At 50.1% G+C, this 27,032-nt stretch overlaps 1 protein-coding gene across 13 annotated transcripts in view; it reads left to right on the forward strand.

Annotated features, from left to right (window-relative positions):
• Nucleotides 1–26,435, forward strand: part of ehbp1l1b (EH domain binding protein 1-like 1b) — a 36,019-nt gene extending 9,584 nt beyond the window's left edge. The window contains exons 6-33 of one of the 13 annotated variants that reach the window (XM_048994708.1): nt 8–147; nt 325–399; nt 1,313–1,582; nt 2,089–2,262; nt 2,363–2,530; nt 2,670–3,875; nt 4,020–5,486; nt 5,666–5,761; nt 6,287–6,337; nt 6,910–7,087; nt 8,178–8,708; nt 11,113–11,523; nt 12,294–12,788; nt 13,255–13,722; nt 14,138–14,833; nt 15,316–16,761; nt 17,492–17,759; nt 17,865–18,046; nt 18,462–18,510; nt 18,904–19,482; nt 19,888–19,957; nt 21,279–21,397; nt 21,684–21,804; nt 21,911–22,010; nt 22,637–22,710; nt 22,996–23,110; nt 24,212–25,440; nt 25,790–26,435. In XM_048994708.1, the coding sequence (XP_048850665.1) occupies nt 8–147; nt 325–399; nt 1,313–1,582; nt 2,089–2,262; nt 2,363–2,530; nt 2,670–3,875; nt 4,020–5,486; nt 5,666–5,761; nt 6,287–6,337; nt 6,910–7,087; nt 8,178–8,708; nt 11,113–11,523; nt 12,294–12,788; nt 13,255–13,722; nt 14,138–14,833; nt 15,316–16,761; nt 17,492–17,759; nt 17,865–18,046; nt 18,462–18,510; nt 18,904–19,482; nt 19,888–19,957; nt 21,279–21,397; nt 21,684–21,804; nt 21,911–22,010; nt 22,637–22,710; nt 22,996–23,110; nt 24,212–24,299 (9,637 nt within the window). In that variant the 3' untranslated portion in view covers nt 24,300–25,440; nt 25,790–26,435. Of the gene's footprint in view, nt 1–7; nt 148–324; nt 400–1,312; nt 1,583–2,088; nt 2,263–2,362; nt 2,531–2,669; nt 3,876–4,019; nt 5,487–5,665; nt 5,762–6,286; nt 6,338–6,909; nt 7,088–8,177; nt 8,709–11,112; nt 11,524–12,293; nt 12,789–13,254; nt 13,723–14,137; nt 14,834–15,315; nt 16,762–17,491; nt 17,760–17,864; nt 18,047–18,461; nt 18,511–18,903; nt 19,483–19,887; nt 19,958–21,278; nt 21,398–21,683; nt 21,805–21,910; nt 22,011–22,636; nt 22,711–22,995; nt 23,111–24,211 lie in introns of all 13 variants that reach the window. The other 12 variants (XM_048994710.1, XM_048994711.1, XM_048994714.1 and 9 more) reach the window with 12 other exon arrangements.
• The last annotated feature ends 597 nt before the right edge of the window (nt 26,436–27,032 follow it).

Consider the following 27,032-nt stretch of genomic DNA (forward strand, 5'->3'; position numbering starts at 1 on the left):
CCCACAGGGACGAGGACATGCAGAGCCTGGCCAGCCTGATGAGTGTGAAGCCCACAGACATTGGGAACCTGGACGATTTCAATGAGAGCGACGAGGAGGAGGACAAGAAGCCTGGAGCTGGGGTGGGCACGGCCGCTCCCCCGGCAGGTACGCACTGCAGCGACACCTCCCTCAAAGCACCTCCCTACCGGGCTGGTTGGCTTTTTATGTCTTTGTGTCTCTTTTATGGTTCTTCTAGTTCCTTTGCTCGCTTGGTCTCTGGCTGCCTCATCTTCCCTCCTCCTGTCTGCATGCCATCTTCTCCTCTTTTATCCTCCTCTCCAGCTCCTCTACCTCCGGCTAGACGATCTCGAGAGCAGGAGTTAAGACCTCCGGGTACGACAGACCCGTCCCTGATAGGTACTCTCTCCCTGATCCACACTCTACTCTTTTGGGTCTTCTAAACTTCGCTGTCATTTTACAGCCCCTCTACCTCAGCCTGATCTAATGGAGGTGTTTGTTTGTGATGATGATTAGGGTGCCATGGTAACCTCACACTCCCAGGGTTGCTGGTTTGAGGTGCTCCCTCTGTTCTGTATGAGTGTGTGTGTGTGTGTGTGCTGTGTGTCCCTGTGTTTCCTTGGGGTTCCTGCAGGTATCCTTCTTTACACACAGAGTCAGACAGACCGGTGCCTCTCTTGTGGCCTCATAGCTCCAGCGTCAGAGGCTCGAGTCCCGCCTCTGCTCTCTGTGCCTCACTTCCTGTGTTGTGTTGTGTTGGTTACCTCCTGCAGTTAAAAAAAAAGATGCAGTCAGGTGTGTGTGTGTGGGTTAGGTTTAGTATTACATTGTGGGGACCAAATGTCCCCCACATTGTGATAAAAGCCTATCATTTTAACATAAAGAACGTAAAGATCTGTGAATGCAATCAAAAAACAAAATGCCGAAAGTCTCATAGGACTGGGTAGTGGTTGGGGTCATCATGTCGGGATTCCCCATAAAAATGATGTCATTACAAAGATATATTTACAAACCTGAGTTTGTGTGTGTGTGTGTTGATACTGATTACTCTAATTATAGTATTTAGCTGGGCTTTGAAGATGGATGGGTTTAGCTGTAGTATCTGTATTTTGGGGAAGATGGCGGCGCAGGAGGCCGTGCTATCGTTCTGCCCTTCTTATCATCCAAATACTCGATTTCTCTTTTCTTTTCTTTCTGCCTTTTTAATACCCTTCCCCCTGCCTTCATGTCCTCTCTCTTTTTCCCCGTCCTACTGCCTCTCTCTCTCCCTCTCTCTCTCTCTCTCTCTCTCTCCTCCTCTGCCTCCTCTTAGCCCCTCACTCCACTCCTGGGCAGAAGGATCAGCCCAGCATTGACGTTGGCCCCTTACTGGCAGGCTCGGTGCCTAATTGCTCGCTTCAGTCCAGACCCCCCCTGCCCAGGCCCCCAAATCCCACCCCCCCGCCCATCCCAGCTGCCCGCGCGCGGCACACCCATGTGGCTGTTGCTGCCCAGCAGCCAGCACGCATTCACCCCCCCGTCGGGGTAGTACGCGCCCACCCTCCAGCTCTGCCCAGAATCTTCCAGTCATCAGCTGCCTCAGGTACTGACGAGGGGACTGACATGCCCTGACTTATCCTGACATGGCCGGAATATCGTGATACATAGAATTTTATCATTGTCTGTCATCTGCCTTATTGCAATCTGAAGAGCAGCTTTATTTATTGGCTTCTCTTCCATGAAAAATCCCCTTTTTAGCTGTAACAAATTTACAGCTCTGATCCTGACTTTATAAATTCACTTAATCGTGAAGCTTGTTTATATCTGGTTTTAACGGTAAAAAATCCCACCCTTCCTTTTCTTCCTCCCCTCAAAACTCTTCTCCTCCGTTTCTGCTTCAATTCTTTTCCTCCTGCTCTTCTCTTCCTGCCCCTCTTCTCTTGCCTCACTCTTCCTGCTCTTCTTCTCCTGTTTTTCTCTCCTGCTTTTCTTCTCCTGCCTCTCTTTTCCTCCTGCTCTGCTCCTCCTACTCTTCTTCTCCTGCTCTTACCCTCCTGCTCCTTCTTCTGCTCCTGCTCTCCTCCTCCTGGGATCCCTCTTCCCTTTCAGTGCCCATCACCTTTTCATGTGTCCCTTCGGAACCCCAGGACCACCCTACCGTACGTGCGGTGGCCCCCTCTGGTGTGGTTACTCCTCAACCACCTGCACCGACTTTCTCTGAGCCTCCCTCCTCCTTTTCCCCCACCTCCACTTGTTCCCCAAGCCTCCGACCTGGAGGTGCAGGTAGGCTCGCTCCCCGTCTGGCACGCCATTCTGCCGCCCGCCCCACTGTCTCTGCCCCGCCTACATTTCTGACCGCCTGCACTGTCACCCCAACCCTCAGAGCCCAACCCAGCTGCCCTTTCGAATGTCTGCAAGCCTAAAAGTGGTAATGCCACTAATGTGGCACCCGCCCCTGTAGACCCCACTGCCCACAGCGCTCCCCAGCTCATGGGAGACCCGGCTTCCTTCCCAGAGCGTGTGCCTGTCAGTGGCCCTCCCACAGTTACAGGTAGGCTGAGGCCAGGCTGCTGGGACACAGCGGCACCATGGAAAGGGGGGCCTCCTTAATACTTCCCGTCTTGTTGATTTCCATTTTCTTTCTCTTCCTCTCTGTCTTCCCATCTCACTTCATATTTGCTGTACTTCAGTCTCTCTTCCACCTTTCACTTCTCCCTCTGTCCCCTCACACCCCCTGCTCTCAGCAGTGTCCCCAGCTGCCTGGCAGAATGACCCGAGGAGGCCCGGACCCGGCACCGCCCCCCCGTCTGATCCCTCCCCATTCCCCGTCCCCCTGCAAAGCAAACCGAACCTGGAGGCCTTGTGTGACCCTGCCTTGACCCCTTTCCTTTTGTCTACCCTGTCCCTCCCCTTGCCTCCCCCTGCATTCTCTGACCCCCCTTCTGCCTTGTTGCCTATCCTTCTTCCGGCTCTAGCCATAGAACCTGCCCCCTGCTCCATCCTAAAGTCCTCCTCCTTCTCTGCCCCAGAGTCTATCCCCTGCTCCACCCCAGAGCCCGCCTCCTTCTCTGCCCCAGAACCTGCCCCCTGCTCCATCCTAAAGTCCTCCTCCTTCTCTGCCCCAGAGTCTATCCCCTGCTCCACCCCAGAGCCCGCCTTCTTCTCTGCCCCAGAACCTGCCCCCTGCTCCATCCTAAAGTCCTCCTCCTTCTCTGCCCCAGAGTCTATCCCCTGCTCCACCCCAGAGCCCGCCTCCTTCTCTGCCCCAGAACCTGCCCCCTGCTCCATCCTAAAGTCCTCCTCCTTCTCTGCCCCAGAGTCTATCCCCTGCTCCACCCCAGAGCCCGCCTCCTTCTCTGCCCCAGAACCTGCCCCCTGCTCCATCCTAAAGTCCTCCTCCTTCTCTGCCCCAGAACCTGCCCCCTGCTCCATCCTAAAGTCCTCCTCCTTCTCTGCCCCAGAGTCTATCCCCTGCTCCACCCCAGAGCCCGCCTTCTTCTCTGCCCCAGAACCTGCCCCCTGCTCCATCCTAAAGTCCTCCTCCTTCTCTGCCCCAGAGTCTATCCCCTGCTCCACCCCAGAGCCCGTCTTCTTCTCTGCCCCAGAACCTGCCCCCTGCTCCATCATAAAGTCCTCCTCCTTCTCTGCCCCAGAGTCTATCCCCTGCTCCACCCCAGAGCCCGTCTTCTTCTCTGCCCCAGAACCTGCCCCCTGCTCCATCATAAAGTCCTCCTCCTTCTCTGCCCCAGAGTCTATCCCCTGCTCCACCCCAGAGCCCGCCTCCTTCTCTGCCCCAGAACCTGCCCCCTGCTCCATCCTAAAGTCCTCCTCCTTCTCCGCCCCAGAGTCTATCCCCTGCTCCACCCCAGAGCCCGCCTCCTTCTCTGCCCCAGAACCTGCCCCCTGCTCCATCCTAAAGTCCTCATCCTTCTCTGCCCCAGAACCTGCCCCCTGCTCCATCCTAAAGTCCTCCTCCTTCTCTGCCCCAGAGTCTATCCCCTGCTCCACCCCAGAGCCCGCCTTCTTCTCTGCCCCAGAACCTGCCCCCTGCTCCATCCTAAAGTCCTCCTCCTTCTCTGCCCCAGAGTCTATCCCCTGCTCCACCCCAGAGCCCGCCTCCTTCTCTGCCCCAGAACCTGCCCCCTGCTCCATCCTAAAGTCCTCCTCCTTCTCTGCCCCAGAGTCTATCCCCTGCTCCACCCCAGAGCCCGCCTCCTTCTCTGCCCCAGAACCTGCCCCCTGCTCCATCCTAAAGTCCTCCTCCTTCTCTGCCCCAGAACCTGCCCCCTGCTCCATCCTAAAGTCCTCCTCCTTCTCTGCCCCAGAGTCTATCCCCTGCTCCACCCCAGAGCCCGCCTTCTTCTCTGCCCCAGAACCTGCCCCCTGCTCCATCCTAAAGTCCTCCTCCTTCTCTGCCCCAGAGTCTATCCCCTGCTCCACCCCAGAGCCCGTCTTCTTCTCTGCCCCAGAACCTGCCCCCTGCTCCATCATAAAGTCCTCCTCCTTCTCTGCCCCAGAGTCTATCCCCTGCTCCACCCCAGAGCCCGTCTTCTTCTCTGCCCCAGAACCTGCCCCCTGCTCCATCATAAAGTCCTCCTCCTTCTCTGCCCCAGAGTCTATCCCCTGCTCCACCCCAGAGCCCGCCTCCTTCTCTGCCCCAGAACCTGCCCCCTGCTCCATCCTAAAGTCCTCCTCCTTCTCCGCCCCAGAGTCTATCCCCTGCTCCACCCCAGAGCCCGCCTCCTTCTCTGCCCCAGAACCTGCCCCCTGCTCCATCCTAAAGTCCTCATCCTTCTCTGCCCCAGAACCTGCCCCCTGCTCCATCCTAAAGTCCTCCTCCTTCTCTGCCCCAGAGTCTATCCCCTGCTCCACCCCAGAGCCCGCCTTCTTCTCTGCCCCAGAACCTGCCCCCTGCTCCATCCTAAAGTCCTCCTCCTTCTCTGCCCCAGAGTCTATCCCCTGCTCCACCCCAGAGCCCGTCTTCTTCTCTGCCCCAGAACCTGCCCCCTGCTCCATCATAAAGTCCTCCTCCTTCTCTGCCCCAGAGTCTATCCCCTGCTCCACCCCAGAGCCCGTCTTCTTCTCTGCCCCAGAACCTGCCCCCTGCTCCATCATAAAGTCCTCCTCCTTCTCTGCCCCAGAGTCTATCCCCTGCTCCACCCCAGAGCCCGCCTCCTTCTCTGCCCCAGAACCTGCCCCCTGCTCCATCCTAAAGTCCTCCTCCTTCTCCGCCCCAGAGTCTATCCCCAGCTCCACCCCAGAGCCCGCCTCCTTCTCTGCCCCAGAACCTGCCCCCTGCTCCATCCTAAAGTCCTCATCCTTCTCCAGCCCAGAGTTTATCCCCTTCTCCACCACAGAGCCCGCCTCCTTCCCCACCCCAGAGCTCGCCCCCTGCTCCACCCGAGAGCATGCCTCCTTCTCCACCCCAGAGTCTGCCTCCTACTCTATCCCAAAACCCACCCCCTGCTCTGCCCCTTTCCCTGCTCTGCCAATTCACTCTGAGTCAGGTACATTTACAAAATGCATGGCAATTTGTTTATTTTTTTGTTTATACGAAAGATGCTACAGCACCTCTTGCTCTGCATGCAGTGCCCTTCTGCTCTCTCTCTCGCTCTCTCTTTACCCAGCATCCTTTTCTCCCTTTCTGCTAATGTGTCCCAACTTTGTCTCTTCCTCTGTATTCAAGCATCTGTCCTCCGGATCAGACTTAGCACTGTCCCCTCCTCCGTGCCCCTGCCAGCCCTCTCCCTTTCCACCAGCCTGCCTTCCTCCCAAGCCCCAGGTATGGAACGTGGATCACTGACCCGCACGGCTTTGACTGTGACAGCCAGAAGTGACCAGATTGCTCATGTGCAGCAGCCCTGCATTTTGGCCACCTGCACTTCTCCCTTTCTGCCTCCTTGCATGACTTATCGCCTCTTTCTCTCTCTCACACTCTACATAATTATCCCAATTATCCTCGTTTTTTGTGTTCCTTTCCCATTAAGACAGGGTTAAGGTTGCAATCCCCTGTAAGGGAATCCCTTATAATCTTGGACCCCCCCCCAGTCCTAATATTTGCACCCGCCCCCAGCAATAAACAGCAACCTGAAAAGAAGAAGAACTACTGACATTTGTGTTAGAATGAAACTTAACACTTTCTGGACAAACAACACGGAGACATACCCTTAAAATGAAGACTCACCCTTGCCAGAAGTCGCATAAAGCAAAATACAGTAATGTATCTCGGGTACCACTCAGGGGCGTCATTGCGCCTATTTTAGGGGGCTTTAGCTCTGTGGTCACTGGCCGTTTTGGTTTCTTTCAGAGCGTCACAGGCAGCTGAACATGGTGACTGAGGAGGGGGTCCCTGCTGTCTGTGAGTAATCCCTGCTGTGTGTGAGTAATCCCCGCTGTGTGTGAGTAATCCCCGCGGTGTGTGAGTAATCCCCGCTGTCTGTGAGTAATCCCGCTGTGTGTGAGTAATCCCAGCTGTCTGTGAGTAATCCCCGCGGTGTGTGAGTAATCCCCACTGTCTGTGAGTAATCCCTGCTGTCTGTGAGTAATCCCCGCTGTCTGTGAGTAATCCCCGTTGTCTGTGAGTAATCCCCGCTGTGTGTGAGTAATCCCTGCTGTCTATGAGTAATTCCCGCTGTGTGTGAGTAATCCCCGCGCTGTGTGAGTAATCCCCGCGGTGTGTGAGTAATCCCCGCTGTGTGTGAGTAATCCCCGCTGTCTGTGAGTAATCCCCGCTGTCTGTGAGTAATCCCCGCGGTGTGTGAGTAATCCCCGCTGTCTGTGAGTAATCCCCGCTGTCTGTGAGTAGTGTGTGGATGTGCTGCCTGATTCGCCTATGGATTTGCCGCCTGATTAGCCTGTGGATGTGCCGCTCTTGATTGGGCTGTAAATGCAGCGCCTGATTGGTCTGATTCCATCTCCCTGGAAACGCAGGCCCGACGGTCCCGGAGGAGCCGACTTCCCCCGTGAAAACGACACCCAAGCCCCTGAACATCAGCCGGAAGGAAGACACCCCACGCTCCTCTCGCAGTGCCGGGAGTATCAGCATCGCCAATCAGGTTCCGGTCCACGCTACTCTCAGCCCAGCACCGGTTACTATGGGAACAGCCAGGTGGGTTTTGGGTCCTGATTACATGGTTTGTTTCCTCTTGGGTGTTCCTCAACATGCCATCCTTGTGTTCCTGTGTTGTTCCCATGTTCCCGTGTTCCCATTTTACATTATCTTCCATCGCTGAAGACCAGTTCCAAGGAGTAGAGAGGAGACAGGAGTAGAGAGGATGGTAAAAATCCCCAGATGTCATTCTTGCCTTACCCTGAATATCAAGGATACATCGGTTGCATTCCTGCCAAACGAGATCAATCCCATGATTTGTTCTTTCCCAAGTTTGCTCTTGGTTGGCAAGTTAGCAAGACCATTCCTGCCAGGACCACAAGTACGATCTTTGCATTGTTGGTATTGAAAAACACCCCTTGGCTTTTGCCTTATTGCTGTGCAGTGGTAGGAAAATTAGATAGCAATGAGAGGGATGCTAAATGAAGTAGCTTCCTAATTGCTTAAGTTTTCTTCCCGGTTCTGCTAAAAAATGAATTTGGAGCCATAGACCCGGTTGTGCTGGTGAAGAACGGAGATGGAAAAGCAGGCCTGCCGCGGTGTGTTTCCACATGGCTCCTGTGTCGTTGCACTTTTAAATAGGCCTTCTGCACAAGCTGTTAAGGAACATTAGCCTCGGGTGTCGCAAGTTCCGCGGCCCTGAACGCTGTACCGCTCTGCAAAGCGGCTTTGCAGCAGAATGTGCTGTGAGCTTGGGTTCCACTTCACGTCGATACCGAAAGAAAGCTCAGATTTACCGCAGCTACCTGTCTTAGCCGCGCCTTTGTGAGCGTAAGTTAGCGGTTTGGTTGGAGTGCTCGTCTGGAGCTGTACCGCAGTGTGTGTGTGTGTGTGTGGGAGCGCGTCAAGGCTGAGCTCCGTGTCACGTGCATGAGCGTTAGCCACTTCCCAGAGGTCCTGGCCTCATGACACCCCCTGCAGCTGTCATGGTGTGCTATTTTTACACAACTAATTTCTGTCTTGTGAGAAGGAGCAGAGTCCTTATTCATCAGTTTTTGCTTTGACTCTGCAAGTTTAGCTAGTCTGCGCTAGGGTTGGTATTTTTCTGCCTTAAGCCTGGATCCTGATCTGAGTTTCTTCTGTCCTTCAGTCCTGAAGGTCTGGCGAGTCTTCCTCCTTCTTACTCAGCAGTAGTCAGGGATTCTGACTCTTTGTCTGAGCCGGATGAGACTGTTGTAGAAGAGAAGTTGGTAGAAACTCTTCCTGCCCCCTGGCCCTTCTCCTCCTCGGAGCCTCAGACTATCCTGCCTGAGGAATCAAACACTCCCACCCAAGAACTGCCCACCAAAATCAATGAACCTCTTGTGGAGGAAAAACCTCCTTCAGTCGAGGGAGACACTAGTTGTCGGATGACTGCTGAGAATGAGCCGACCGTCCTTCCTCCTGACATGCCTCCACCATCTCAAGAAGAGGCGGAAAAGCCACCCCTGGCTGAACTTGAGCCCAGCCTTGAGGAGACCTCTGTCCAGGTGCCCCATCTCTCAGCTCAACAGCCACCCACAGCTGTAATAATCCCGGACGGCTTGTGTCTAGAGGTGAAAACCAGTGAGAAAGAGGAATCAAGCTTGGTGCCTGTAACTGAAGCGTCATGGGAGTCCAGTGAGGGAGCTCTAGGCGGGGGGTAAGTGTGACGCACGGGGGTCTGTGCAGCTTCCCTCAGCTTACCCTGGCTTAGCTGCAGAAACAGCTCTGCTTTGGGGGGATATTTAACACAGGAAGCATTGCTTTTACGGATTTTGGTTGAGCAAGTGATTTTTCTTATTACCCATGGGCCATTGCTTGAAAATATCAAAACAGGAGTATTTGTGAAAGACACTGAAGGTCCATTTACTGAACCAGCTAAGCCATACCCTGGTATCTGTTCGGCTATCTTTGGAGTTGCAGGATCTCCAGATACTGGTCACTTCAGGAGCAGGTTTGTGGTTAATCAGTAAGTTCCTGAGTAAATAACTCTGTGAGTATAAGTTATGATTTGTGTTGTGATCTCCTGAACTGGTCCATTTCCTGAGTCTGTTTGTGGTATGTAGACGCCTTGACATTTGACACTTCGACCTTTGACCTTTGACCTCACCATATCTCTTCATTGGCTGTGGAGCCATTGAAAATGTTCTTGTGATGCTGCACAACAAATCGGAAAGTCTGAGGTCTGGTGTTTGCATATTTCCTTTGTAAATGACATCAGAGCAGGCGAAGAGCTAAGAGGCTTGGCCAAGTACCCAGGAAACGCTGAAAGAATTACATTAAGCTTGACAGGTGAAATTAATGCAGAAATGGCTGTCCTCCTGTCCTACTGAGCGGCTTGTAAGCAGGGTTACAGCAAAGAGAAGTACGCAGAGGACTCACTCATTCTAACTAGATGGCCTAACTTTATTTTGACATTTCTTTTGGAAATCCAGTAGAAGTACGTAGCAGAAGAAGGCCACATCTCCTTTCAGGATGTTTCTAAATATTTGAGAAAGCGAGACTTGTGTAAGATGCCACACACCCCTCAGATCTGTCTGTCCGTACTATCTTATGGTCTTCTCTGGGAACACAGTGACTCTGTTGCCTTCATCCTTCCCTGAGTCCACCAGTTATTCAAGCCCAGCCCTTTGCTTCAGCAAAATATCCTATTTAGGAAGAAGTCCTTCACTGATGGAAATGTTCACATCAGAGGTCCCTGGGGCTCAGTGTTAGAACTGGCTGCACAGTACGGCTGCTACTCTCTTTTTTGGTTATAATTGGTTGTTCTGCAGCTACTCTGTCTCGTGTTATGATTGGTTGTTCTGCTGCTTATGTATTTCAGTGTTATGATTGATTGTTCTGCTGCTGCTCTGTTCCAGTGTTATGATTGGTTGTTCTGCTGCTGGTCTGTTACAGTGTTAGGATTGGTTGTTCTGCTGCTGGTCTGTTACAGTGTTATGATTGGTTGTTCTGCTGCTGGTCTGTTACAGTGTTATGATTGGTTGTTCTGCCGCTACTCTGTTCCAGTGCTATGATTGGTTGTTCTGCTGCTACACTGTCCCAGTATTATGATTGGTTATATACTACTACTAAGAAATATAAAGAGGCAGACTTCGTTTTAGGAATGCATGGAGTCTCTAAGGACAGATTGTTCAGAAAGGATGAAAACGGTTTTCATAGTGCTGCTAACATATGCTATTTTTAGCATTATCATGAACATGTACAACAGGTGATGTGTGATGATAGTCTTCACAGCAGTCAGTAACCAGCAAGAGCCACATGACGACGCTGTTAATATAATGGTAATTGTAAACATGAATTTATCTGCTAGTTATTATCCGGAACTGTGCAAAACAATCTTCTGTGGTATAACTTGGTTTAAAAACAGGAACATCTCAGCCAGGGTATATATCTTCCTCCAGTCTCTCCTCGACTACTTTCCTTGTCTGATCTCATTATTATTGGGCCACCTTTCCCATGCATGACACCTTTGAAATGATCGTTTACTGAAGAGCTGCAGAGCAGCAGTATTAGCTGGTTCAGTAAATTTCACCCGTACCTCATATTCTGCTGAGCTGAGTTGAGTTGAGAGGATGAACCTGAGAGTAACAGCTCTTCTTGTTCACCTAACATCGCTACAGTTAGGAAAATGATAGTGTTTCTACATACATATGTATATATATATATACAGATGCTCCTCTACTTACTAACAAGTTACGTTCTGAATGGCCGTTCGTAACTTGAAATGTTCGTAAGTCATTATTCAACATCATTTTAAGGGTATACACAAGTGCAAAGAACTAGGACGCTGGGAGTACGCACGCTACGCTGCTGCGCGGCGGGAGTAGCGGCCAGGTTTCATGCTACGGCGGAATTGGTGCACAGAACAAAAATTTGATGTTGCGAACAAGAAACGGGAGCCCAAAGATCACAATTTGGACTTATAGTCCTCTTCGTTCGTATGTCTAAAAGCTTGTAAGATGAAAGTTCGTAAGTAGAGGAGTGTCTGTATTCCAGATGTACTATATGTTTTCCAGACTAACTAAATATCATGCTGTTTCTCCTCTGTCTCCTCTGATCAGACCAGAGTGTGTGACTTCCATCCTGGAGTCCACTCTGCCAGTCAAAGAGGTAATGGACTCAGACATACATGCTACCCCGAGGAGCCTAGAGGCCAAGCTGCCCTCTTTCTCTCAGCCTCATATTTCTGAAAACGACACAGTGCTGAGCTCTCCCCAGGCCCGAGGGGAACTATCTGTGCTGGCCAAGTTGGAAACAGCTGTGAACCAGGGCGCCGACGACGAGGCGTGGTTGGACACACAGCTGTCGAAGGAAGCCCTAGTTCAGGCAGAGTGTCCCATATGGGCCGCCCTGGAGGAGAAGGCTAGCACGCAAGGATCAGAGCAGGTCTCTGCTTTGGAAGTAGAGAGTGAGCAGAGCATTCCTGGAGATGTGAGTGCGGAGGAACCTGCAGCAGGTTCCCTTCGGAGGGGGTAAGTGGCGACCTCCCTCCTGGACGTCAGCAGTCACGCCTTTCTGCTGCCCTCGCATGTCTTTCACAGGCTCTGGAATGCGGCTGGTAGATGCGCTTGGTGGTTTTTCGGGATATCAGTCTGTGTGGCTTATCTGTGACCAGTCATGTGTGTGATGCAGGACTATCTCTGCTCATCTAAGTAAAGTCGCCTTGCAGTTAGAAGCCAACGTAACAACTGTACACAGCTACTGTAGGGTAAAGGGCAAGTGGATATTTTTATGCAGATACAATGAAGTTAAGGTTTGCCATGTGATCTAGTGTTATTCTCAGTAGCCAGTTGGCAGATATATTTACATGTCATATATATGTATTTTTGGTTCGGCAGATATATGTATATGTTGTATGCATGTACAGTATCTCTGTTTTGAGGTCTCTCATCTGTGAATGAAGATGAAGCTTTTAGGAAGCTGATGAAGATTCTAAGTCTGATTTGGATAGTTCAGTAAATGTGTCATTTAACTGATTTGCTCACTTCTGCACGAGTGTTTAGTGCTCTCAGCTGTGCCTGAACATCGACTTCATGCTTACAGAAGTCTGCCCCACCGCTGCTACATAATAGCACTGAAGCATTTATGCTTGACACAGAAAACTCACACATAAAGTGTCGAGTGAATGTGGGTCAGATTGATATTTTTGTTTGAAAGCAAGTCGTAGTATCTGCAGTAAATTCTTCTTAGTGGCTTTGGCATTCCGTTCCCAAACACTGATATAAATATCCTTGTCCTTTAGCCTTGAAAAAGTTACCACTGTATTTAAGCCGGTGGAGCCAGGGACACCGTTTGAAAGTGTGGTGAATAGTGAGGTCATCTCCAGGGGAGATGGCGCCTGTAGTCCATCCCCTCCATCTCAGCACGAGCTTCAGTCACCTGAGGTCTTTGCCAGAGACAAGGCAGCTGAATCAGTTCTGCAGACTCCGACAGGGGAAGAAGCCAACAAAGATATAACTACTGGAAACCCAGACATCCTTACAGAGTTTCCATCCGCTTCCATGACTGATACAGCCTACAGCTCCCTGGTGGAGTCCTTGTCCCAGTCAGACCAGCATAGTCCGCTCGAAACAAGCGCATTCGTGGACATGGAGCTTAATAATGAGGGACAGGAAGCGTCTGCCATGGACCGTCCGTCTTCCCCTGATGCCGAGAGACCGCTGTGGGCTGCTCTTGAGGAGAAAGCCGTGGAGAAGGAGGAGGGAACCGTAGATACAGCAGAGTCGAGGGACGGGGGGTAAGTTGGATTGTGCAGGCTGCTCCCAACGTGGCTTGGAGTGATTCTTGAAAACGCATGCCTGTCCCTGACTCGTTTGGCCGTGTGACTTCCTCAGTAGTTTTCCTGCTGCCTCTGTGAATTATCTGGTCACTGCTGATTATCTCATTTTCGTTTCCTCATTGTTTGTTATTTCAGCTTTTATAAGCTGTTCCCTGAACACAGCAAACTTTCTTCTCACCAATGAAAATAAGTTTAGGAGCAAAGACATACATTACGGTCGATCCAGCTTCCACATGCTAATCGACGTTCCCTTATTGACCCTGGTCCCAGTGTTTTGTGATTTACTGAAAACAGTCCCTGCTGGGATCCCTGCATGCAGTGCTGCAGTGGCATGCAGTGTTGTCCTCTTTTGCGCAACCTTCCCATAGCGCTGAGTCATCACTGAGGCTAAACATTCACTCTCTGCTCCTGTCACTGTGTCCAGCAGTCCATTCACAGCACAGCCTCCCCTGAGTGACACCCAGGCGGCAAAGGGGCCAGGGGAGGCTCCTCTCACAGCTTCTGCCCAGGATGGAGGAGCCAAGGATACAGGCATCAGTCGGCGTAGCTTAGCGGCATGTGCTGCAGAGCTTCCAGCTCCACTGGAGCTCATCAGTAGCCCTGCAGTGAGGGATCTGGCCCAAGACGCTCATTCCAACACGGGAAGAAGGTCGTCATGGGCAGAGGTTACCACGGACCTCGAGGAGGGAGATTACGGCATAAAGCAAGACGGCACAGATGAGCGGACATCTACCACCGCTGCTGACGTAGCCCAAGCCGAAGGTCGGCTTCCTTCCCCGGATGGAAGGATCGATGTGCGTGACTCAGATGCCGGCACAAGAGGGGAGCCGGTGGAGGAGCAAGATGCACCTGTGGGGCTGGTGAAGACTATAGTGGGTGTTTTGCACAGAGGGTAAGTATGCAGGAAAAACAAACCCCTCCTCAGCTTAGCTCGGCCCCACATCACCACACCATCGAGTAGAGTTACAGCATCACATATTTCATTTGCTGCATCAGCACCAGGAATGAGGGGAGCTTTAGCATGTCATAGCTAGAGTATTTATTTATTACTCCTGCATGTTGCAACAAATTCCATGTGCTTGAACCCTCGCTGTGATAGACATGAGGATCCCCGGGGAATTTGTAAGCTAAAATGCAATATGGTTCAACAAACACACAAGCCTTGTTTGATACCATAGGTGCATTGAGCTGTTGCTGGAGTATTGCATTTCAACCAGTGTGACCACAAAGGAATCCAATATTTAATTTTTTTGCTTGCTGTAATTAAAAAAGAAAGATTGCAGCTCCTGACTGTCCCCATCTCTCAGTTATGAGACAGTGGCAGCTATGTGGCAGCCAACCGATGCAGGAACGGTCACCAACCGAGCAGAAATTCCCAAGGATACAGACCCAAAAGACCCCGGTTTCAGTCTGTCGCCCCCCTCGCCTCAACACGCGGCTGTCTGCGATCCCGCAGAGGAGTTACAAAGCTTAAGCTGGGAACCACGGACAACCGGAGGAACCCCACTGACCGGTGAATTATCTCCTCACTCAATCTCTAGCCATGGAGCACATCTCCCCGAAGTCAGTGAGCAACAGAGAATGAGCCTGGTGGAATGCCTGCGATTGGCTGCCTTGGAGGAGAGCACCAATGAGAAGACAGAGGAGCCAGTCCAAGCCGCTGAGGCAGTGAGCGAGAAAACGGCTGGGCGGGTGGCAGAGACAGACACGATGCCTTTCTCATTACCAACGAGGCATGAAAAGGAAGGACATGCAGACTCGGAAGGCTCGAGCCGTGGGAGAAAGCGTCCAGTGCTGAGAGAAGCAGGCCTGGAAGATGCTATGGGAGAGCATCAGGAGGTGGAACGCAAAGATGCTTCTCTCATTATTGACTCAAGTGAGGAAAAGCGTGTTCCGTCTCAGGAGGTTTTTGCACTGAAGGCTGCACTAGAGGAGATGGAGTTTGAGGCAGGGCAGGAAGACATGGGCACTGTGTGGTTGGCATCGCTGTACATGGACGGGGGGTAAGTGTTTGAGGGAGGCCTGCCCTCTGCACTACTTGCCTGCACCGCCTGGGAGACTTGAGTTCCTTGAGTTGGCTGTGGAGTGTATCGTCTTGCATTAGACGTGGCTTTTTCTGTGCGAGTTTATTCTTATTTTTCCCAAGGATGTTTGTATCAGTGCAGGTTGCTGCTGTGTCGAGGTGACTGTGTCTTCTGGCATTGATAGACCGCTGCTGTATCTTAGGAATCACTTGGGCTTCTTGGTACCCATCTGTGACATGTCGAATTGGCGCAAGCTTAAAGGATTTTGGATAACTTTGAGCAGGCCTGCTGATTTGTTTGTTTGTTTGTGGTGTTTTTCTGTAGCTAATGTGCATTTAGGGCCGTGCTGTTGTAGCACGGTCATCGTACCAGATCATCCAGTCAGCAGTGTGCATATGTGAATGGAGTGAGAACCTGTGGCATGATTCGCAAATTCTAAACTAAGTGTCCCTGTTCCGTAGCTCGGAGACAATGTCTGCTACGCTGCCCACGTCAGGGGGGCTACATGAAGGACAGGAACCGGTCCCTCAGGAAGTTAGTCTTGACAATACCCACCAGAAGGTCAACCCATTCCCCAAAGTGACCCCGCCTCGCCGTAGCAAAAAGAAAAACAACCTTCCCCCCCTTCAGGAAGTGGGCTCAACCAGGCCTGATCCAGAATCTACTCCTGCTAAATTGGCTCCACCACGACGCACTAAGGAAAAAAACTCTCCACACCTAGTTTCCCAAGAGTCAGGACATCAGAACAGGTCCACTCTGACTCCCACAGCAGCCAGTGAATTGATACCACCTCTGCACATTCCAGCATCACAGAGATTTATTGTAGGAGATGATCTGGAACTGCCTACCCCCACATTGACTTCAGGTCAGCCAGAGAACATGCACGTGACCCCCCAGGAGACCCTAGATATGGAGAAACAAGACACATCAGCGGAGACTGCGTCAGAGTCAGACGTGTCCGTGAAAAGCTCCGTGGTTCCATGGCCTCTTCCCGCCCCTCAGTCTCAGACCCAGCTGAGCGAGGCCATCCTCCACACTGCTCACCAGTGCCCAAGCAGCGACAGCAAGCTCTCCAAAGAGGAAAGTCTGCTTCTGGCCAGGATTCTGCAGACGGACCTGGAAGAAGAGCCGCCAGACGTGCCGGTGGCTGCTCCTCGCGTGAGAAAACTTTTGCGTGTCAATCCTGACAGTTTAGCGCCTCCTCACGCTCCCTCTCCCTCTGACGCTGAGGTCCAGCTGCTTCCGGTCTCTGCCAGTGAGAAGGGGACTCCAGATGCTACATCCAAAGACCTGAAAGCGCATCAGAGAATGCCCTCTCTCCGGGGCAGCCCACGGGATGTTGACACAGGTTGCACTAAACAGGACTCAGTTCCTGTACCAGACATGAATGACAGTTTGACAGATGCACAGGCCAAGTTCAGCGCTGGTGACAGAGGCCTGGATGATATGACACTGAGTGAAACTGTGGAGGACAAGAGAAACAATGAGAGGGACCTGAAGTCCACACAGGATCTGCTCTCCTCCACGTGGTTCCCACAATCCCAAAGTGACGGTTCCGTCCCCTTAGTCCCCTCAGATGTTATTAAGGAAGCCACCCTCACTGGAGCAAATAGACTGGATATTGGAGCAAATGGGAATTTCCCATCGGTAGATTCCGATGTTTTCCTTGTATCCAGTAGCAATGTGTCCGAGGGGAGCGACGACCAGCCTGCTCTTACAGCCCCTCCTCCAACCCAGAATGAGGGGTCATTTTTGGCTGGGATGGACTGGGGGACCAGCGAGAGGAACAGGGAGTCCGAAATAGAAACGGGAGTCATAGCAGTGAAAGAGGAAGTGACTCCAGGGGCGGGACCAGAGGAACTGGTTCTGTTTACTGTAGATACAGCATTTACTGCCCCTAATGATGGGTAAGTTAAGGATGACAGATCTGTCTTACCCATGTCACAAATTGGCTTGAGTTAAGCTTGAGTTGGCCTGATATAAGTTTTGATATTCTCATAGCTTAAACATATGTACTCTTCTCCTGTAATGTCTTAGATGATAGTCGCTCTCTTTACCTTTTTGCACCATTTTTATACAGGACATGCAAAATCATATTTTTGTTCTTTGTGTAATAAACAACAAGTATTTTTTGCAGTATGAGGATTTTTGGTGATTATTCTAGCTTGTCATTTGGAGACGTGAGAAAGTCAACTTAGCATGAACTTAACGTGAAATTAGCATCAATGTTATAATTCCAGCATTAAACACACTTTCTCAGTTTGAAAGCTTTGCGTTTAAAAAAAAAAAAAATCAGTACGTGTGAGCTGTTAAAATGTTTCACTTGTTAAAATCGTAGCTTTTCATGCATTTGTCATGAGGAAGCTGTGTTGTTGTCAGGGAGGTAACTTGTTGTCAGTCTCACAGGATTGTGTCTGTCGGCCCGCTGTTTGGCACACTGCAGTCTACGCTTAGCTACAGTGCTCTGCCTTCCAGTGCTCGTAACTGAGTTGGCAGTTCATGTGCTAAATGGTTCCAAACTACAATGGCTGATCAACTGGGGCTATTTTTATAGTGCTGAGGGAGTCGTAACTGCAGGCTTTCGCAATCTGCAGCAGCCTTCTGCATTTCTCACGTCTGCGTCTCTGTCTCCTGCAGTTTCGAGGCGGAGCAGGCGAGGAAGCAACCCGTGACGGAGCCTGATAGCCCCCATCCTGTGGCAGCCGCCCCGGGCCCCGTCTCTGCCTGCCCCCATCCTGTGGCAGCCGCCCCGGGCCCCGTCTCTGCCTGCCCCGAGCCTAGCAGCCAGTCCACAGCCAGACAGCAGGGGTCCCCCTCAACACCCAACGTGGTGGCACCCCATCGAAAACGGAAAACCTCACCGCCCCCCGATGTCCCCAAAGTGGCACCCACGCCGGTGTCAGAGGTATATGGTGCCTTTACTACTACATACTACATTTCAATGCGTCACGATGGACGGGGCTGGATGTAGCGTAGCGCATGCTAATCAGTCATCTTCTCCACTGGGCAGACTTGTCAGATGTCCAGCCTGCCGGCCAGTCCTGCTCTGGTGAACTCCAGCCAGTCGCTGCTGGAGTGGTGCCAGGAGATCACCAAGCAGTACAAGGGGGTGAAGGTCACCAACTTCAGCACCTCCTGGCGAAACGGCCTGGCCTTCTGCGCCATCCTGCACCACTTCCACCCGGACAAGGTGTATGTACCCAAACGTGACTCAGGAACCCGGCTGCTGTGACCCTTAAAAGCACAAACAAGATTTGCTGTCTTTGTATATTTGTTGTCATAAAAGCTGCCTAGCAGCCGATTGATCTGAGTGTTATGGAAAGTGTGATTCACCTGCAAGCATGTCTACATAGTATCTGCATGTGGCTGCAGGACCGAGATCCTCTGTGGCATAAGAGCAGAGGTGGCCATTTCAGGTCCAGAGAGTACAAATCCAGACCAAGATTTTGTTTCAACCAACCAGTGTAGTATAACGAGTACCAGTCACAGAGTGCTCAACTGGTTGGTTGAAACAAAACCTTGGTCTGGATTTGTCCTCTCTGGACCTGAAGTCTCCACCTCTGTATAAGACAAGCGGTGAATAAAAACAGCTGCTGTTGCTTCACAGGGACTATGAGCAGCTGGATCCATATGATATCAAATTCAACAACAAGAAGGTGAGAACGCCCTGATTTTATCATTGTTGTTGTTGTTGCTGTTGTTGTAATCACTGCCTTGTGATGGGTTGGTGCTCCATCCTGAGTTATTCCCTGCCTTATTATCCATCCATCCATCCATTTTCCAAACCGCTTATCCTATTGGGTCGCGGGGGGTCCGGAGCCTATCCCGGAAGCAATGGGCACGAGGCAGGGAACAACCCAGGATGGGGGGCCAGCCCTGCCTTATTAGTATTATTATTATTATTATTATTATTATTATTATTATTATGAATTCCATCCTTGGTATTAATACCTTTGTCATTGGAAAATCCAAAAACCTAAGTTACAAATTCAAAATTATTCACCGTACTTTGTCCTAAATTCTAGCCACTTCCTGTCCCGATTTTGCAGGCCTTCGATGGCTTTGCCAACCTCGGCATCTCCCGTCTCCTGGAGCCGTCAGACATGGTTCTGCTGACGGTGCCTGACCGCCTCATTGTCATGACGTACCTGTGCCAGATCCGTGCCCATTTCACCGGCCAGGAGCTCAGCGTGTTACAGATCGAGAAGAACAGCAGCCAGACCAGCTACGCCGTCGGGGATCCCAAAGGAAGCACGGACCTGGATACCGCTGCCCGGTACTGTGTGCAGAAGCTGCAGGCGGGCGGGGTCTCGCTGGAGACCAATGGGAAGGCTGCAGAGAAGGAGCGCGAGGGTGAGGGGAAGCCCAACGGAAACCTGGTGGCGCCCCCACGCGCCAGGCGTGTGTCGCGGCCGGACGAGAGCGGGGGCGGGGCTGCGAGCAGGCCGGAGGAGAAGCCGACGCAGACCCCCCAGCCCCCACCGCGATCCCACGCCACCTCCAGGTCCAGTTTTAGCCATGTGAGGGACGCTGACCTGGTGAAGAAGCACCGCTTGCGGCTAAAGAGCGAATCCACGGAGGAGGCCGACTCAGCGGAGCAGCAGAGCGCCCCGCACGGCACCAGACGGGTAAGACGCTCTTTATCAGCTACGCTATTCCTCCTTCATTCATTCATCTTCAGTGTCATCTTCATTAGTTATCAGTGGTGGGCAGGGTTTTGCTAATCCGATAACTGTTAATTTTATTAGACGATTAGCTTTTCCGCTGACTTTGAAAATCATTAACGGACCAGTTAGCTTTTGCTAAATTTAGTTTTGTGAACTGTAAATCTGCTCATGTTTTTTCAGAGATAAATAAAGTTTATCTATTCATCTTCTGTGTTATCGTCATTATTTACATATAACTGCCTATGAGCTAATGACATGGCTGCCGTTAAGTGTCCCCCTTACTGCGGTTACTGTCCGGTTAGCCGGTTAGCAGGTAGCTCTTTAGACCGGACATGTGTTCAGTGTTGATGCTTCTCATGCCGACAGGCCTCACAGGAGCAGGTGGTTGCTGAGGTGAAGAACGGCTCCGAGGCGGCTGCAGAGACCAGCCAATCAGGTAGGAGCGGAGGTGAGGCTAGAAATTCTGGCCCCTCCCACCAAATTTTATGCATAATTTTATGCATCCCAGGGCCGCTTTAAAGTACTGGGCTCCCCGAGTCTCCCAGGGTGTCCATTCCTCTACTGTGCCCCAGGGATAGACAATCGGCTGTATTGACAGTCACTTTTAGGTCGGCTGTAATGTCCTTTAGGACGTAGTAACCGAAATAAATGAGATATAAATGAAATATAAATGAGATATATATATATATAATATGAGAATGCCAGTATGCCTCAGTGGTCAGAAGGTGGATTGACATATATATAAAATGATGAGGAATGGCGGGAATTTTTATAGGATCAGTACTGAGCTTATAATGACACAGGAGAGACCAAAGAGAATGGTCTAATAGAAGGTCTGACATGTTGAGAGGAACGTGATGAAGCATGCCGACCTTGCATTGATCTTACCCGCCACTGCGGCGTGCATTTAAAGGCTTCTCACGCCCCCTGGAGGTGGCAAACGTCATAGTGAAGCACACAGATGTCAGGTTGTACTGCGATGGGTCCTGGAAGCTGATGCGAGGGCCTGGTCAGTTTTGGCTGATATTTATTTTCGTTATAGAAAAGCTGTGGATAAAGAGCACGAGACAAAAATAAGAAAACAGGGAAAAAATGATGTCATTGGTTTTTTTTAAGAGACGGGACTAACGGTTGTGTCGACTGTACGGTTGTGAATGTGAGTCCCGAATTACCTGCATTGTGAGGGAGCATCAGTTACGGCACTATGGCCATGTTGCGTGTTTCCCTGAGGGTGATCCGGCTCGCAGGACCCCCATTGCTGAGGACCCGAGCGGCTGGACCAGGCCGAGGGGACGCCCACGTAACGCTTGGTTGTGGCAGATAGACGGGAGGGTGGGACTGGACCACATGTTGGCCTGGGGGGGAGGTGTGTTGCGGTGGGTGTGGCAGCGCGCTGTGTGAGCACAGGCTCCCCAACCTGACCTGACCTCTTTTTGAAAGCTGTAGGAAAAGAATATGAGAAAAAAATGGGGAAAAAACTAAGAAATTAAACATGATATCCATCCATCTTGTAATTGCTAATAAATTATGGGGCCGTAAGTGTGGGGGGTGGAACCTGTTCCTGATGCTGCACACAGACATTTACCAGTCTGACATCAGTCAGTTTACCTCACGCTCCCTGTCTCACGTCTGACTGTTTGCTGTGTTACATTAAATGCAGGTTAAACTTCAAAGGCTCGCTGGTCCAGTTTTAGGACAGAGCAGCTGGCGTTAAGGAGGACACTCCTGTCATGCGGCTTATTATGTGTTACGCACAGAGGTACCGAGAGTTCCCATGGAGCAGGAGCATGAGGAACACGGGCCTGAGGAGGAGCACCACCCCAGCAAGGAGCAGAACCCCAGCGAGGAGCAGACCCCCGGCGAGGAGGACAATCTGGTCAGTATCTCAGTCTGATCACTCCTCGTACAAAACAGAGTCTGCAGTTATATATTTTTTATCCCTCATCTCTACCTCATCACTGGTTTCCCTCTCAGACCTCATCACCGGTTTCCCTCTCAGAAGCACACAGTATAACATCTCTGTGCAGCTCTGCTCTCTACCCTGCCTCGCCCTTTGACCTTTCGGCCTTTCTTCCTGTCCGTTGCTGCGTCTGCCCCCCCTGCCCCGTGCCCCCATGTTCTCCCATCTCCCGACCGGTCTGTCTGTGCGCCTGTGTGCCCAGCGTCTGCAGGACACCAGCCAGTATGTCCTGAGCGAGATCCAGGCTCTGGAGAGCGAGCAGAAGCACATCGACAGCAGGGCTGCCGTGGTGGAGAAGAGGCTCAGGCGGCTGATGGAGACGGGTGAGGATGAGGAGGACCGCGGCGGGGAGGAAGGGCGGAGGGAGGAAAATGATGAAGGAGAGGGCGGGGAGCTCTGACGTTTGGGGCTGAAGTTCTGCTTTCTCAGGCAGCGACAGGGACGAGGAGGAGAAACTGATCCAGGAGTGGTTCACGCTGGTGAACAAGAAGAACGCCCTCATCAGGAGACAGGACCACCTGCAGCTCCTGTGAGACCCTTACGTCACGTCCCCATAGGCTGCAGAGCGGCAGGCGTGTCTGTATCTGACAGGGCCAGCAGCAGAGTGCTGTCACTCCGCGGGGCTAATATGGAAATGCTAAAGCTGTCGATGGTCGAATTATCCCTCCTCGTCAGGCCTCAATGAAATCAGCACGGATTTATGGATGTCATGAATTATACGCCTGTAATGTGCCATGGGGAGGGGAGCACGATCAGCCAAGGAGCAGGAACCCAGAGTGTGGGAGGGAAGGTTGAAGGAAGGCTGGGCATTTAGCACATAGTTTCAAACTCTCACACGTCGGAGTATGTGCCACGCTGCAGGGAGATAAGCTAATTGACATAACAGACTTAAGCCATTTTGAAACGTGTTGTAACACTGGCTAGGTTTTAGTCTCTCCAGTTCACAGTGTTTTCGCCGTTCCTCTCATTCCTATTTGCTCCCCTCCATCCCTTCCCCCTCCGTCTTCGAGTTCCCTCTCTGCTGTCATTTGTACCCTGGTGTGATTCCGTTTGTTGCCCGTCGGCCATCTTGGCTCCCCGCGCCCGCTGAGTTGGAGTCGGCGCATGGCTCTCGGGCCGTGAGTGACTGTGTCGGTTCTCACCTTGTCCGGACAGCCAGGAGGAGCAGGATCTGGAGAGACGTTTCGACCTGTTAACCCGGGAGCTGAGAGCTATGATGGCCATTGAAGGTAAGCGGTCCTGGTGTGTAATGTCACTGGTCTAACTTATATATACTACTGTGCAAAAATCTTACACAGTCAAAGAAAATGCTTAAAGCTATTTTCCGGGTGTGTATTCACTCAGAAAGCACAATTTAACGTTAGAACACAGGCAGATTAACACAATATAAAAAAATTCTTCTGTTCTCCGACATGGCGATGTAGCTTGTAGCTGAAGGTACATAAGATACATCTCGAAGGGAGTACAAGTTTACAAAATGGCTAACGGCTGTGCCCCCCCCCGTTGTCCTTCAGAGTGGCAGAAGACTCAGGCCCAGCAGCACAGGGAGCAGCTGCTGCTGCAGGAGCTGGTGTCGCTGGTCAACCAGCGAGATGAGCTGGTGCGCGATATGGACGCCAAGGAGCGGGGGTGAGCTGCCGGGGTTACAGCTGCAGTCTCCCATATCAGAGCATCTGTTCCATCTGGGTATTAACTGTAAGCAGGCCTGAAGCGGCCAATCGGGAGACTCAGGCCCAGAGTGACCAATCAGGAGACTCAGTCCCGGAGTGGCCAATCAGGAGACACGGGATTATTCCCACTGGCTGCTTAGCTGCTGGGGAGGTCAGAAACAAAATAATAAAATCAATTCTTGACTGTCTTCAAGCGACGACTCAAAACATTTCTTTTTCAGAAATACTTGACGTAGAACTTCTATATTCTTTCTCGACTCTTATTCTGGTGTGTTTTTAAAAAAAAAATAAAAAAAATAAAAAAAATAAAAAAATTCTGCACTACTCAATGGAGTTCTCAGAGATAGTATTCATAGCTTGGGTCCTTATTGAGCTAGCATCGGAAATTCATTGCAGAGTCTCGAAGCACTTATGTAAGTCGCTCTGGCTAAGGGCGTCTGCCAAATCCTGTAAATGTAAATGTAAATGTAATTCTACAGCACTTCAGAATGGTAACCAGTGAATTTTCTCATCACAATTAAGTGATCAGTGATCATTGTTGACACACAACAGCACACAGTGCACATCACCGAAATGTGTCCTCTGCATTTAACCCATATATGACATAGCAGGGGGCAGCTAACACAGCGCCCAGGGAGCAGTGCTTGGGGGCGGCACCTTGCTCAGGGCACCTCAGTAGCACCTTGCTGGTTGGGGATTCGAACCAGCAATTTTTCAATTACAAGTGCGCTTCCCTAACCATTAAGACACCACTGCCCACACATACACACACACACACATACACATACACATACACACATATACACACACACATATACACTCACAGACACACACACACAGACAGGTTTGTAATTATATCTTTGTGGGGACCCTACATGATGAGTGTCCCCCCTACCCAGCCCTAACCTTAACCATAAGTAACCAAACTAAGTGCGAGACTTTCAGCATTTTTTGTTTTTTGATTGTATTTACAAATAGCCTGAAAACCACCTGAGAAGTGGTTTCAGCAGAGACTGTGCCCATGATCTCTCAGATCACTATCTCCATGCCTCGTCTGTAGAGCCCTGGAGGAGGATGAGAGGCTGGAGAGGGGACTGGAGCAGAGACGTAGGAAATACAGCCGCAAGGAGAAGTGCGTGGTGCAGTGAGCGGGGCCAGGACCAGGAGGCGAGTGACCCGGACGATGACGAGCAGGCCCACAATTTATACTCTCCTGCTGAGCTGAGGCATTCTGGGAGATATGCCAATTGTGACCAATGAGCACAGCTCCGGGCTCTAAAACCGAATCTGCTGGTTGCTCAAGGGTAACTTAACATCCACTGCCAACTTTTTGTGAGGCTTGTTTGTGGTTTTTTCATTTGCCAGTGGACATTCTTTACGTGGAGAATTGCTAATAAGCCCCAGTAAGTTTTTAAAGGAGAAGAAAGAAAATTCTGGCCATTAGCTCTTTCCAAGGTCTACTAGGGGACTCGGATAAGCGATTCATGTTCAGGCAAAACTGAGGACCTCGTAATCTGGAACAGCAGCATGTCGTACATTGAGTGGATCAGGCACAATGTCTGGAGTCTTTACTGCTGGCTGCAGTGATATTTCTGCCAAAAAAGTAATGTTTGTGAAACTGACCTGAAACTGGAGACATCCAGCGAGCAAGGAATGACTTATACATGGCTTTAGTCGATTAGGTTCACTATTTTCTCCAAGTGCCTTAAAAAGCCGCCTATTCCTCAACTCATGTGCTTTTCATAAACCTTTGTTGTTGTATCAGAGTGAAATACAGATTGGGACTGTCGAATATACGTCTAGAGGTGGAAAGTTCAGGTCCAGAAAGTACAAATCCAGACCTAGATTTTGTTTCAACCAACCAGTTCTCTTTATATTCAACTGGTTTGTTGAAACATAACTTTGGCTGGATTTTTACATTCTGGACCTGAACTTTCCACTTCTGTATATATCAGACCTTAAAGAATCTTATAGGCTAACTAGAATTGAATTGAATAAGTTAATACTGATATGTGGAATCTGTGGAGTGACGCAGATATTATGTGTGAACTACGCAGCAGTGTTTTTAAGGCCATGTTTTTTGGGAGGTTTGTTTTAACTTATTTTATTTATATATTACTATATAAGGGACCTCAGACAGAGCCTTCTTGTGGAAGTGGTGAAAAGCAAAGTGTATTTACCTTGATATGAGCTCGCATTTATGACAAATCCCATAATCCCCCTCAGAACAACTCATGCTATCCCATTACAATGGCTGTTAAATGAAAGCATTTATAGTGATTTATATCAGTGTTTCCCAACCTTTTTTGAATTGTGTACCCCCTGAGAGATTTTCTCATACCACAAGTACCCCCTTTGTCAAATGTGTTGATGATTCAATAAAAGTAGAACGTACAACTGATTATCAAATTTAAAACATTTTATTAAATCTCCATAACTTGAACATTTAATTCATTAAGCAACACATCCCAGATAGATTTTCTTTCTATACCAGGGCACAGCTAATGGAATGGCTGATAATATTTACCCATCATCAGGGAAATTAAATATAAAATTTTTTTCCACGTACCCCCTGTAATGTGCTCGCGTACCACTAGGGGTACGCGTACCCCCGGTTGGGAATCACTGATTTATATAGTGAACCAAGCTGTGCCTCCCCCATGCCCCTTCTCTCTTGTCACCAAACAGATGCTAATCAGGTTAATTCCCATTGGTCATAGCCCTTGAATTCAGCCCCACCCCCCCCTGCTGTCATTGGTTGTCATTATATGAAGGGTCTTTTATGTGAAAGTTAGAGCGAACAGACTTTCAGAACTTCCATCTCCGGTACTTTGGCAGCGTGAAGCTTGTCGGAAGCTCGGGGTGAGAGTCATGAATCTTGTACCACTTTGTTATTATTACATTTCATGTGTTGGCATATAATTGTGGTTTTCTGTTCTCCAAAATACTGCCTTGCAGTGTATATGTATTTGCAGTTTCAGCCGTTACAAGCACCACCTTAAAAGACAATGAAAACCCCATAAAACCTCAAACATTATATTAAAATAGACTAGGGACCCACTGAACAAGTCTGTTTAACAGAAAAGGGCTATTTAAGAATGCTTTAAACACATATTTGCTTACTTTTTTTATCTCTCTCATTCGGAGTGCTCTTTTAAAGTGGTACGTGCTTGCATGTATACAATTCAACAAATCATTCGACTTCCTTAAATGTATTTGCACTGAAACTGTGTCTGTAATTTTGCATGAGGAATAAAGCCATTTGGAGGTTCTTTTATTCGGAATCTTGTTCTCTTTGTGTTCAGTCTTTTATTAAACACCCATTTCCTGCTAGGAGTGGGACATGCATACTTCTGCCTGTAATGTTGTGTGTTTCACAAAATAACATCAGTTAGAAAAAACGGATATTGGAATCTATGGTTTCAGTTCAAAAGCATGTACCTAAATTGCCCGTGGTGTGTGTATATCCTGGCAGGAACGTATTTCCTGTTCAGAGTGTCCTGTTCAAGCTGCAGACTCACTCTACCTCTGAACTGGATGAGTGATACTGAAGATGGATGGATATTTTATTCAGCCCGAAATGGAAAAAATATACATATGATGCATATGACATCAGCAGACACTCTCAATGTGTGGTAAATATGAAATATTTATTCAGTCTGTTATAATGCAAAAATGGGAATGGTGTTTATAATGAAAATGCACTCTTGTCAGCTAGCTAAGCGTACACATGTCGCTCACAGGAACGTGTTCTCACAGTGCGGCAAAGCCTGTTACTTTTTAGCTTGTGGGAACATTTTTCAGGTCCCTATATATATAAAAAAAGTTTGATAAAAATTTGTGAATGCAATCAACTAAGTCTTGTATTTTGTTTGCTTACT

Source organism: Brienomyrus brachyistius, chromosome 24, assembly GCF_023856365.1.
Source record: "Brienomyrus brachyistius isolate T26 chromosome 24, BBRACH_0.4, whole genome shotgun sequence".
In the NCBI taxonomy this organism is placed as follows: domain Eukaryota; kingdom Metazoa; phylum Chordata; class Actinopteri; order Osteoglossiformes; family Mormyridae; genus Brienomyrus; species Brienomyrus brachyistius.